This window comes from Tiliqua scincoides, chromosome 1 (genome assembly GCF_035046505.1).
Source record: "Tiliqua scincoides isolate rTilSci1 chromosome 1, rTilSci1.hap2, whole genome shotgun sequence".
Classification (NCBI taxonomy): domain Eukaryota; kingdom Metazoa; phylum Chordata; class Lepidosauria; order Squamata; family Scincidae; genus Tiliqua; species Tiliqua scincoides.
The window spans coordinates 126,934,297-126,946,844 of NC_089821.1; the positions used below are offsets into that span (position 1 = coordinate 126,934,297).

At 44.4% G+C, this 12,548-nt stretch overlaps 1 protein-coding gene and 2 pseudogenes across 3 annotated transcripts in view; all 3 read left to right on the forward strand.

The window, feature by feature from the left end:
• UNC80 (unc-80 homolog, NALCN channel complex subunit) overlaps positions 1-12,548 on the forward strand; it is a 168,147-nt gene that overhangs the window by 52,291 nt on the left and 103,308 nt on the right. For 2 of the 3 annotated variants that reach the window (XM_066636717.1, XM_066636718.1), the window contains exons 18-21: positions 58-159; positions 3,748-3,962; positions 4,722-4,828; positions 10,194-10,290. In XM_066636717.1, coding sequence (XP_066492814.1) covers positions 58-159; positions 3,748-3,962; positions 4,722-4,828; positions 10,194-10,290 — 521 coding nt within the window. The remainder of the gene's footprint in view (positions 1-57; positions 160-3,747; positions 3,963-4,721; positions 4,829-10,193; positions 10,291-12,548) is intronic. The other variant, XM_066636716.1, reaches the window with a different exon arrangement.
• On the forward strand, positions 1,705-1,824 carry LOC136637957 (5S ribosomal RNA; annotated as a pseudogene).
• LOC136637863 (5S ribosomal RNA) lies at positions 4,330-4,448 on the forward strand (annotated as a pseudogene).

Here is a 12,548-nt window from a genome sequence, read left to right on the forward strand (position 1 = left end):
CTGAATTTGTAAAAAATAACACTGAGTTTGATCCCTGGCTGTGTTTTGTCTGCATAGATCCGAAGTGGGCATTGTTGTTATTGACAAAGGACAGCCATCCTCTGCTCCTGATGAATGTCGTAGTTATATCTCGAGCCGCCCAATGCAGACTCCAGAGCAGTAAGTAAATATTTTGGAGATCTAAGATCTGTCTAAGCTTCCCAAGAAACCTGGTAAGAATGCTGACCATAATGGATATAACTCAGAAAAGCTCATGCTCTGGAGCAGGAATGGTACTGGTAATTTCACATAGACAGGGCCTTATTGAGAACAGCACCAGGCACACAACTGCCTTGAATTGCTTGAGCCTTGCAGAAGTGTGGTAGACAGTTTTGTGTATCTGCTGAAAAAAATTTCAGTCAAAGCTCATATTCCACAGAAATTCAGCTTCTTCCCATAGCTTTTCATGATTTGTAACCCTCCCTTCTGCGTCAAGATATAAGAAGCAGTTTACATCAACAAAAAAAATAGATTAAAAATAAAACACTGTAGTTAAAATACTTTGACACAGTAATCAGGTTAAAAAAAAATGCACACACCCAGTGGTAGAATTTGAAACATGTTATTTATGTCTTAAAATTTTTTTTTATCTTGCCTTTCTGGTTCCCTCAAGAAAATGAACAACAAGCAAATACTGTTATGGTATTTGACACTTCCATTTGTCTCGTTTTTAGCTGAGGAAAGGTACATAAATGTAGCTATGGACTAGTTCAAATGATCTATAAACCTGTGGTTTTCAAACTCTCAGGGAGTTTGAAACCCACAGTAAGTCTTTGCGGGGGCAGGGGGGAGGCAGCAGGGGTGGGGGAAGGCAGCGATGCGATCCCCAGGATTGTGCCACTCAGGGGAGCTGCAGGGACTGGGGTGCACTCTCCAGTCCCTGCAGCAGCCATCCCTGATTGTGGGGGGCCGAGCGCGAGCACCTGCAGGGCTCCCCAGGTCAGGGAAAGTGAGAGTGGAGATATCACGCTCTGCCTCAGCAAGATCAGAAGTGGAGTGCGATCTCTCCACTCTCCCGTTCCCTGACCTGGGGAGCCCTGCAGGCGCTCGCACACGGCCCCCCACAACCAGGAATGGCTGCTGCAGGGACTGGAGGGTGCATCCCAGTCCCCGCAGCCCCGTCAGAAGGGAAAGTGGAGCAATCGCGCTCCACTTCCGGTTTAGCAGAGGTGAGGCACAGTTGCCCCACTCTCACTTTCCCTGACCTGGGGAGCCCTGCCGAAGGTCGCACAGGGCTCCCCGCACCCTGGGAGGCTGCAGGAGCCTTGGGCAGCCACTGCAGCCCCCCTGAGCGGCACGATCCTGGGAATTGTGCTGCTGCCTCCTCCCTGCCTCCTGGCTGCCCCCGCCCCTTAAGGGGAAAGGGACCAGGGCCCTCAGGCTGGGGCGTTGCAACGCCCCATTTTGAATACCACTGCTATAAACAATTGTTTGTTGAATCATGAATGTGGCAGAAATGAGCTCCAGGCGTGCATAACCTCTTCTCCTTCTCCTCCTCACCTTGCACATGAAAAAATTCTGATTTAGTTAAACTAAAGCACTATGGATTACCTGAACCTGGGCTCTATGGTTTTTCCTGAGCATCTCAACCTGGTCTGCTTTGCAACCCATGGACAAACTACAACTTCTGCCTAGGTTCAGATGACTTATGGAGCTCTGATTTAAGCAAGCAGCAACTGTTACCCTGCACATACCCGATCTCATCTGATCTTGGAAGCTAAGCAGGGTCAGGCCTGGGTAGTACTTGGATGGGAGACCGCCTGGGAATACCGGGTGCTGTAGGCTTATACCATAGTCTTTCCAGACTGAAGGTTGCCAACCAGCCCAATCTTATCTCCCTACCCTGCCACTGTAACTAGCTTTGCACCAGCAGAGGCTGCTTTATGGCAGTGGCAAAGCAGTGTCCCCTGATGCATGCTGCAGGCTTGTTGGCAGGGAGGCCGGAGCAGCGTCCCACATGCTGGTGGATCTACAGAGAACTGCTGGAGCGGGTAAGCACGTGCAGGCAGTTGGAGGGAGGTGGGAAGGGTGTTGAACGGGGCGGGGAGTGGGCAGAACAGGGCAGAGATGGGGATAGCGAGGAGAGTGGATCAGGTCCCAAAACGGGGGGGGGGTGGGATCAGTGGTGGCATACACCAAATCCCAACGCCCTTCCCAGGCTTGCTTTGCCTTCTTAGGTCAACACAGACCTGTGCCAGTAATTGAGCTAGAACAGGTTTGAGTTGACCTATAGCAGCTGCTGGGGCTTATTTATATAAGCTGCTGGGGCTTATAGCAGCTGCTGGGGCTTACAGGTTTGAGTTGACCTATAGCAGCTGCGGACAAATGTCCCCTTATCCCAAGGAGGCCTCCAGCAGCCGAAAATCTCCCAAGAGATACAGTGGAAGCCATGCTGACACTGCTGCATTGCCACAAAGGGATTTATATAGGCCAGTAGGATTTTGTTGTTGCATCTCTGCTCCAGAGGTGAGAATTGTAGAGAGGTTGCAGGCTTGGAGCTCAGTTTTGCCACTGGTTCTGTTTGAAGAAAAAAATACAAATAATAAATGTAAATACGTTTATCAAATCCACCCTCTTGGTGCTTTCAATGGCATTCTTTTTGCCTTCTTAGAACCACATTTTTCCCCCTAATAATTGACTGTTACTGAATGCATTATTACTTATGCTTTCTTGTTTTGATAAGGAGTTGGAGAAGGTAATGCTCATTTGAGAGTTTTGCACATTTATACTAGCTGAAGACCTGGTCCTTTTTAACGTTCTGTAGGAGCTAATATCGTTCCATTTGTCTTCATATTTTTTTTCACATTTTTCCAGGTTTGTTTTTAAACCTGAAAAATATCTGGTAATTATAATCTTGGGTGTGAAAGGTCAGTGAGGATCAACAGCTATATGAAGAAGGAAATCATCACATGCCATTCTTCTTTGCAAGAGAAAATATAAAACTATCTTTAAATAAGGCAGTCTGAATAAATGTGGGGGCATTTTCCCTGATTAGAAATATGTCTCCAACTGACTCTGTCAAGGAGCACAACCCACCTTCCCATTCAAGTCCCTCTGCCCAATTAAACCTCCTTGTGTACAGTCCTGAATGCTGCAGCAAACATTTTTGGTTGCCATAGAAATAATTACATTGGTTCAAACTGAAGAGCGATTGTGAAGACCCAAGTCCTGGTTAATTGAGGAGAAAACAGAATTTATAATTAGCAAATACACCCAGAACAATTACTCAGGAAAAGTAATGGAGCGAATGACTTGTATCAGAGCTTGTTTAGATGGACATTTTATTTGATAAAGTTAACCTTTATAACCTCTGGCAGTAAATGGCCAATTTAAAGTTTCTCTCAACTTCTTATGCTGTTTCAGGTTGAAGCTTATGCTATGTGTTGAGGATATAGAGCAAACAATTATTTTCAGTGATATGAAATGATTGCATAAAGTGCACTGCACATTCTAAGGAGTGGCGTAAGAATAGTCAGGTGAAAATGATACAGCTCTACAGCCAAGCAGTGTGTTGTGTGGTGGAGGAAAGAAGAGCCTTAAAGTTATCATGAGAATGTATAGAATATGGGGAGTGATTCCTCCGTAAGGGTGACCACCATTCACCCTGGTCTGTGAGCCACTGCTAATGCTTCCCCATTTCTGACGCTTTGGATGTTTGTGGACCCATTTGGCTAAGTGTTCACAGACACACAATTGGTTTCCTCACAGTGATGAGCAAATGCAAGGAGCAGCTCTAGGGCGCAAAGATTTCTGGCGAAAGATGTTCAAATCACAGAGTGCAGCAAGTGATACCAGCAGTCAATCGGAGCAGGATACCTCAGAATGTACCACTGCACACTCAGGGACAACTACTGAGAGACGCTCTCGCTCCCGCTCCCGACGGATCTCACTCCGAAAGAAACTGAAACTCCCCCTAGGTAAATGCTACAATATTGCTGCTTGTGGTATTTTCATATCTCCTCATGTGAAAAAGATCTAAGAAACAATCCACTCAGATTTCAACAGCACCAAAAGCATGAATACTGTTCAGCCTTTGTCCTTAGTTATTGCTGGAGGTCTTTGTTTTGTGTTTTAGGTCGTTATCAACAAAAACATTGCTTTTTGGTGTTTAAGATATTTTTCCAGAAATTAAGTGAGATTACTTTTCCAGTTAGAAAGAATACTGTGGCTGCATCTTTTGACACTTTATCACCCATATCACCTACCTAGTACAATTTTAAAGAGATTTAAATGAATAAAAATGAGAACTTAGATTAAAAACTCGTAACACCACTTTATGCCTTTTTAATTTTAATTTTTTCCGTTACCCTGCACATGCCCGATCTCGTCTGATCTCGGAAGCTAAGCAGGGTCAGGCCTGGTTAGTACTTGGATGGGAGACTGCCTGGGAATACCGGGTGCTGTATGCTTTTATACCATAGTCTTTCGAGACTGAAGGTTGCCAACCAATTATTTTTAAATCATGAAATCTCCAAAAAATAAAACCATTTCCAAACACCTCTAATTATTACTATCCTTTTCTGTCCTAAAACTGAATCTTTCATATATCAGAAATTCATGGCTCTTAAAATTAGTGTATTAACTTTTCCTTCAGAGCTATCGATTCTTCAGCACTAATTAGTACAGTACTTACTGCTGATGTATTCAGACAGATACTTACATCTCTGTTCTTTGTATAACAGGGAATTGGCTGAAACGCTCATCCCTTTCCGGTTTGGCTGACGGTGTGGAAGACCTTCTGGATATCAGCAGTGTAGATCGTCTTTCTTTCATCAGGCAGAGTTCCAAGGTAGATAAGGCCATTCAGTCTAGTAGGACGATCCAGAATGAGAATATGAAATGTGTTTTAAACAGGAGTTATCTCACTCCTAAATCAATAAACAAAAACGATAGGCAATATCATCAGCAGTAGAATAGGGCTGAAGACTGAGGACTGAATAGGACTGAGCAGCTGGAACATGATGAAGGATCTTATCTTGCAGCCAGAGCAATCAAAATTCTAGGAAGACAATTGCTAATCCCAGGGGTAGCCCAAACATGAAGCCACCTGAAATATTGGCAAAGGGCAGCCTTGATCCCCTTAGAAGGGTGACAAACAGATGAGCCCCCGGGCCATCTGTCCACCATCCTCTCCAGCTTGTTACTCCATTGGGGCTCTGATCCTCTTCTAAGTGGCTTGGAACAAGTCTGAAGAGGATCACAGCAGTGGTACCTTCCTTCTACCATGAGTGCTGCTGGAGGAAGTAGGGGGGGGGGGAAACGCTGCAGTTCCAAATCACACATTGCATTATGAAGGACCAAGTAGGCAGGGAAAGGCAAATTCACCCAGTGGTGTACAAGGGGGAGCAAGGGGGACAAATGCCCTGTGCACCAGGCTAGGAGGGGTGGCACTGTGCCGCTATTCATCCCCTGTGGTGCCCCCCTCCGGCGTTGCCCAGGGTCTTTCACTCAGAAAGTGAAAGTGAGCTATCTCCCTGACTCTCCAAAGGCCTTGTGAAGGCCTCAGGGGGCCCAAAAAACCACTTCTAGTTTCACAGAGGAAACTGGAAGTGACGTTTTAATGCCCATAGAAGGCCTTCAGAGGGCTGGGGAGGCTTCCCCAGCCTTCTAAGAAGGTCTCTTAAGGGCATTAAAATGTCACTTCCGGTTTCCTCTGTGAAACTGGGTTTTTCGGCCCTCTGAGGCCTCTACAAGGCCTTTAGAGAGTCAGGAGGCAGTGTGCCGCCTCCCTGGGCCTCCGAAAAGGAGGCAGGGGGTGGCAGCCCATTGGTGGGGACGGCCGGCAGCTTGCAGTCTTGGCTCCAGGCGAGGATCGCCACTGAGTTCACCTGCTCCTTCCTTGTACTTATGAAGATTGCTGCATGCAGCTTCTCCAATCTGCCCTTCTTCTGTTTGTAATGAGCACTAGCTGGAGATGCTGAGTTCCCAAGGAACCGCAGACCAATTCCTTGCACGTTGTAATCTTCATACGTAAAGGGGAAATGTGCCTGCTCATTTGCACTCCATGGAAGGGGTGTGTGCAGCCATGGATGAGCAGAGGCAGCCGTGGGTGGCAGATTCAGGTGGCATGGAAGCATGCATGGTCCCTGGGTAATCTGATTAAGTCCCTTCTTCTGGCAGTGCCCCTGCCAGCATATGTTTCTCCCAAAAACCACATAAATATTGGAAGATTGCCAGAATGTGGTTGAGATTCAAACCTAGTGCTAGATTTTATGTGTATCAGTTTGGGGCCTCCAAGCACTGCAGGGAACCTATCATATTTCTGCTTGGTGGACTATCATTGGGAACAGTAACTATTACTGTGCTATATTCTTGCTTTTCTTTCCAAATCCTCTCTAAACCCTCCTCCTTAGTTTAGTCTCCTTAGTCTCCCCCTCCTTAGTTTAGTTGAGCAGGATAAAAGGTTAGTATTTTTTTCTTGAAATGTCTTCCATGCAGCCCTTGCTCTGCTTTTCTTCTGTCCTTGAGTTGAATACATTGTGTGTGCAACTACCATGTTTTCCCCAAAATAAGACACTGTCTTATATATATTTTTTTGGCTCAAAAAAACACACTAGGTCTTATTTTCGGAATAGGTCTTATTTTTTTAATGTACAACAATCCACAGTCATTCATGTACAAAAATATACCTTACAAAAATATCCTCTCAGCACCCAGGAGGATCCCTGCCTGCCTGTCTACTCAGAAGTCAGTCCCTATATAGTTAATGGGACTTACTCCCTGGCACGTGTGGAGAGCCTCAGAGCCTGGTAGGCAGGGTTGCTTCAATTGCTGCTTCCCTCCTCAGGGTCCTCTGCCCAAGGTAGCACAGCAGGAGCTTTCTAGGGGGTGTGAGGGCATTGTTCTGGGTCATTGTCCAAAAGCCCCACCCGAAGACTCCTTCCGCTCCCCCTTCCTGGCCCTGATCACAACTAAGTCTTATTTTCGGGGTAGATCTTATATTTCAGCAATTCTCAAAAAAACACACTAGGTCTTATTTTTGGGGTAGGTCTTTTTTTTTGGGTAAACACGGTACCACCATAGGAACATGCACAGAAACACATGTGTTGGGACATATCCTATTACCGCCGACATTGTCTTTGATATTTCTCTTTCAGAATAAAACTGTATTCTCTTCAAGGAGCTCTGTCTCTCAGTCTGTTCTATGAAGGGGGTTGTGCTCAGGCATTTTTGTAAAACTGAAAGTGATGGTCTTAAAAAACATAAGGTATTAAGAGGCCCAGGGAAGCCCTGGAGGCTCAGGAAAGATCTCCTTGCCTCCAGAGGGTGGGGATAGGCATCCCCTCTTAACTAAATTAGGGTATCTGTGGAGAGTTCCAGAATGGAATTCCTATTGTTAAGGAGGTATGCCTGTATTAATAATTCCCCTTGCAAGCTTCTTTGGTGACAAAGGCTACAATCCTATACACCAGAGGTTCCCAAACTCTCTGGGAGACCTGGGACCTCTGTAAATCTGTATGGGTGTATGGTGATGGCAGTGATGGTGCTTCCAGGATAGTGCCGCCACTGCCAAAAAGGATAGTTTTTTACACATACAAGGGGTTGACATTCCCTCCAGAGGGTGTGGGGGACCTGTGGATGGAAACTGTAAGTGGTTCAGGATTGCATTTCAGAGCTGTTCTGAGGTTCAGGGAAGCCTGCAGAGGGGTATGTGCCCCCCCCCCACCCTTCAGTTGGCAATTGCAACCCCTGGTAAGCATAAAAAATGACCTTTTTTGCACCAGCAGCACAATCCAGGAAGTGCCATCGCCACCATCGCAGCAGGTATACAAATACCTATTGAACACAGCAAGATTTACTTCTGAGTAAACATGCATTGGGTTGCGCTGGTAGGCATTGCAAACCTGCTGGTTGTTGGTCTACTTTAGGCCTTAAACCTATAATCTTGGTGAATTGTTACCAAGAGTGGTCTAAGTGAGATGCAGCCTGATTTAGGGAGGGTGGGAGATGCCATCCCTGCTGCCTCTCAAACAAACAAGCTTGCAACGCATCCACACCTTGCCTCAGCTATTCTTCTTCACCGTCCTGGCTACTTAGAAAAGCAGCCAGGTAGACAAGGAGAAGGGATAAAACAAGGCAGATCCAATTCCCTTACTTGCCAGTCTAGTACAGATACTCTTGCATCCTTACTCTTATTCCATGTGGTCAAGTTTAAAATAAACAGGGTAAGCAAGTCAAGCATGCTCTGCTCATCAGGTTTATTTTAAATAGGATTGTGTAGAGCAGCAATTTTCAAATGGTGTGCCACAAATGGTCCACAGGTGTGCCACAGGCGTTTAGAGAGAGTCATTTATTACTAGGGCCATTGGGTGATGTGAGCCCCCTACTGGCAATGCAGTGCGCCTTGCCAATTGTAAAAAAAAACTGTTGGTGTGCCTTGACAGTTCTAGTGCCTTGTCAGTATGCCACAAGATGAAAAAGGTTGAAAATAGCTGGTGTAATAGTGAGGAAGTGGCACTGGAATGGACGATAAGGGACTAGGGACAGCATCACTGTCCTTGGCCTCTGCTTGATCACCCAGCTGCTTTCCTAAGCAGTGGGTGGACAGTGAGAGTGAGGTGGTAGTAGTGGCAGCAGTAGCAGCTTTTTTCTCTCTCTTTCCTCTTCAGTGGTGCTGGAGGAAAAGGTGGGCTGTGGTTTTCCCAATTCTCATCCTGCTTCTATCAGCAGGTGGGAAGAGAATCAGAGAGCCAACTAAAGTGGCTTGCTGGGCAGTGTGTCGGAGAGGGCTGGCAGGCCGATGCAGGCAGGGCCAGCTTTAAGCCAATTGGACCAGTTGCTCCCAATTGGGTGCCACACCTCAGGGGAGGCCCACATCAGGGCAATCTACTCTAGTCTTGTATGCAATTTTATATTAAATTTGGTCCATTAACTCACATGCACTTTTTAAGCACACATTTTGATGGTTTTCCATTCTATCATAGAGGTATAAAAGTCTATAAAAATTTTATATGTATCTCTAAGATTCTACAGACCTTGGGTGTGAACCTGGGGCTCTGCAAAAAATGTTTCCATTAAAAAAAAAGTTTCCATTCAATTGGACCCAGCAGGTTATAAGAATGGCCCGGGATGCAGGGGGCAGATACAGAAGTGAGCAATTCATCCAGCCCGGCTCTGATCATTGTCATGTGCCTTCACCATCTCTTTATATTTAAGAGGATGGCACTGGCTCTGATTAGAGTTTTGAAACCTGCAGATCTCACTTGTCTGCATCCTTCACCTTTGGAAAACTGCAGGGAAAGCTGGGTGGGGTGCTTCAAGAACTTGCACCTGTATCCTTGAAGCCTCCACTGCAGCTAAGCTTTGGAATGCTTTTGCTATGGAAGGGGGTCAATTCACGTAGAACCAGACTTCATGTTACACTCACATTGTGCAAGCAGAATGCCTTTGCCTGCGAAGAATTCTGAAGGCTCCCCCATCTACAGGCACAGAAAACCAGAGAGGATTGCAATCAAACAGGCAAGGAAGTAGACGCTGCAAGCTGAAGATTGTTTGTCTCTTCTTATCTCTTTTGTCAGCAGCAAATGTTTCAAAGGAGTTGGGACATGTAAGAGCAGAGATGAGCCACCAAGATTAAATATAAGGGGAGTTAAACAGCAGACAAAGAAAGCTGGCCAGCGGTTTCCCTTTCTCTCCCTGTTTGACTGTGATCCCCTCCAGTTGAACTCAGTGACATCAGAAAAAAATACTTGGGAGAGGAACAGAAGGGTTGAAGTGCATTTTGGAGTGGGGGGGACAGGGCGGTGGTGAGCTTTGTCCTGCAGTTTAGTTTCTCCTGCAGGTTAGCTTTCTGGAAGAAAAATAACATTCTATTTCACATTAACAGTTCCATTCTAAACATTTTTTTTTTCTGAAGGATGATCTATTTAATTTAATGGAAATAAAAGTTCTCTTCTCAACCCCAGCTGTCCCCTGTCCTTCTTTCAAGTAATCGTAGTGGTCCAACAATAAGGGGCGGGTTGGAGTATTTGCCTTTGGGAATTTTACCCCAACCTGGCAACCCGTACAGCTGGGATGCTCTGATATGGCAATCATAACGAGTAAAATGTACAGGTGTGTGCACATTCAAAATTTTTATTTACAGGAAGGATCAGAAGTTGAAAAAGGCATATTAACAATTAATGCCATACATTTTTTTCCCTTCTTTTGTTCAGGTGAAATTCACTAGTGCGGTGAAGCTGTCTGAAGGAGGGCCAGGAAGTGGTCTAGAGAATGGGCGGGAGGAAGAGGAGAATTTCTTCAAGCGTCTTGGTAAATGGCGCACCTTCCGAAGACATCCATCCAGGCTTCATCACACAGAAGAAAAAGATGGTTAGAAATCAGGGTTCTATTTCTTCAGTCCTTCTTTCCTTTTTGTTTTTTCTTTTGTTCCGTTTTTTCTTACCCCCACTCTTTCTTTAATTTATTCTTTACTTTTTAAAAACATGTTTTTTGTACCCATTCTGTTTCTCACTCTGACTCTACATACTTTGTAGCCATTCCCCCCCCTTTCCCCTTATGCCATTTTTATTTCAATGAAATTCTAGCCAAGAAGGAATAATAAAAAGCAAATATGGGACAATAAATTAAACTAAAATAACATTTGGACTTCCAAAAATAAAATCCACTTTGGAAAAAAAATTTAAATTATTTCAAAGCAAATATCTAGTCCCAAACACATTGTGCTAATATTTAATTTCACTCCTTGATGTGAAATTATGAATGTGCCCACCAGCTATTCCCCACTGTTGATCATCTACCATTTTCTGTAAATTTCAGCACTGATGAAATGGAAAACCCTGTACAAAATGTGTTTCAATTATCTCTTTTCTTCTGTGTTTGCATGTCTTGTGTCTTCATATCATTTCTGAAAGAGATGATGTCCTGCATTCTCAGAAAAATTCCTAATAATATTTAGAATGATTCTCTGAGATGAACAGTAAATCATGTTGTTTTTTTAAAGCAGTGGTATCTGGAAAACATATATTGACTTCCTCTCTTATACAAAAAGAACAGGGATTTTAAGCTTTCATTTCAAGTACTTCATAACCATCCGACTGCAGATGTGAACTCCTTGTTACCAAGGAAACAACCTTGCATCTTGACATTCTACTATTTTCATATTGAAAAAGGAACACAGCATCCCATCTCAATGAGTTTTGTTCTCTCTGAATTTGCATAGCACACCACATGATCTGGTATGACATATTGCATTGTCAAACATGGAAGTAATATTCCAGCATCAGCGCATGTATCCTGTAGCCATTTCTTCATCACATAATATATTTCTGTACAAAGAGGTTGCTTTTTTTCAGCCAGAGCAGAGATGGCAAAATATGTGATTATTGTTCTCAAATGTTGTTTTAACATGAGAAGTGGTTGAGCTCTTTCCCCCTTGGAACAGTGGACCAACTGTTACATATTTAACTGCTTTTGAAAAAGGAAAAAAAAACCCTCAATTTTGCAAGAGTCTTTGTGATGTAGCATTGGTTTGGGGGCAGGCCTGATGAGGGGTCAGGGAGGCATAATCCCCTTGGTTCAGGTCCTGGCCCATGACAAAACAAACTATACAGTACAAAACAAATTTATTACAAAATAAATTTGGGTTACCTCAATCTCAGCCAATTGAGGGCTGCTCCCACTACAAATTAATAACTGTCACTACATTTTTAAAAAGTTTTTAATTAACACCTGGTTTGTTATGAAGGAAAATTTTGAAGGGGACCCAATCAGGCATCTTGCCCCAGGCCCAATGCGGGCTGTCAGTGGTCCTGAGTTGGGGTCATGCTCTTTGAGAAATAGAAGCTCTGATTCTTCATTTGAAACTTAATTTTTTGTTCTTTGGTCACAGGATATGGTGTGTGAGTTTTCAGTAACAAAGCTGGCATGAATGTTTGAGTTTGACTGAAGTACAGCTGGGCCCCGTATCTGCGGATCCTGTTTCCATGGTTTCACTTATCCGTGTCCACCCACAGCCTCTGCCAGACTCAGAATGACAGAGCAAAAAAAAGCAACTTCCTTTTTTAAAAACAAAAACAAAAAACCTGGAAGTGACATTTTTAATGGCTTGTAAGGCATTAGAAGGCCTGGAGAAGCTACTGAGGTCCATTCCCAGTATCTGTGGTTTCACTTCTGTGAGGGGGGGGGGGTCCAAAACGAAACCCCTGCGGATACCGGGGCCTGTATCTATGAATGCCTGTATCTGTGAATTTCATCAACATTCAGATGTACATACTTTATTTGGAAAGAGAGTCTTTAAAATTGGAGGGGAATCTGCCAATTTGAGAACTGGCAGCATAATTCCACCTTTTGAATTATTATTAATATTATTATTCAAGGCACATAGTTCTAACCTAGGTTCTTGGTCACATCAGTGACAGGATATTGGATGAAGTGGAATGTTGAGAACTAGTTTTGGGGCAGCCCAGTCTTATCAGGGTGCCTCGATGGTGGAAAGTGTAACTTGCTGCTGCTGGCTGCTGCAAAGCAGTTGTAAAATGCACTCCTATAATGCTGGCTAACGGAGTGCT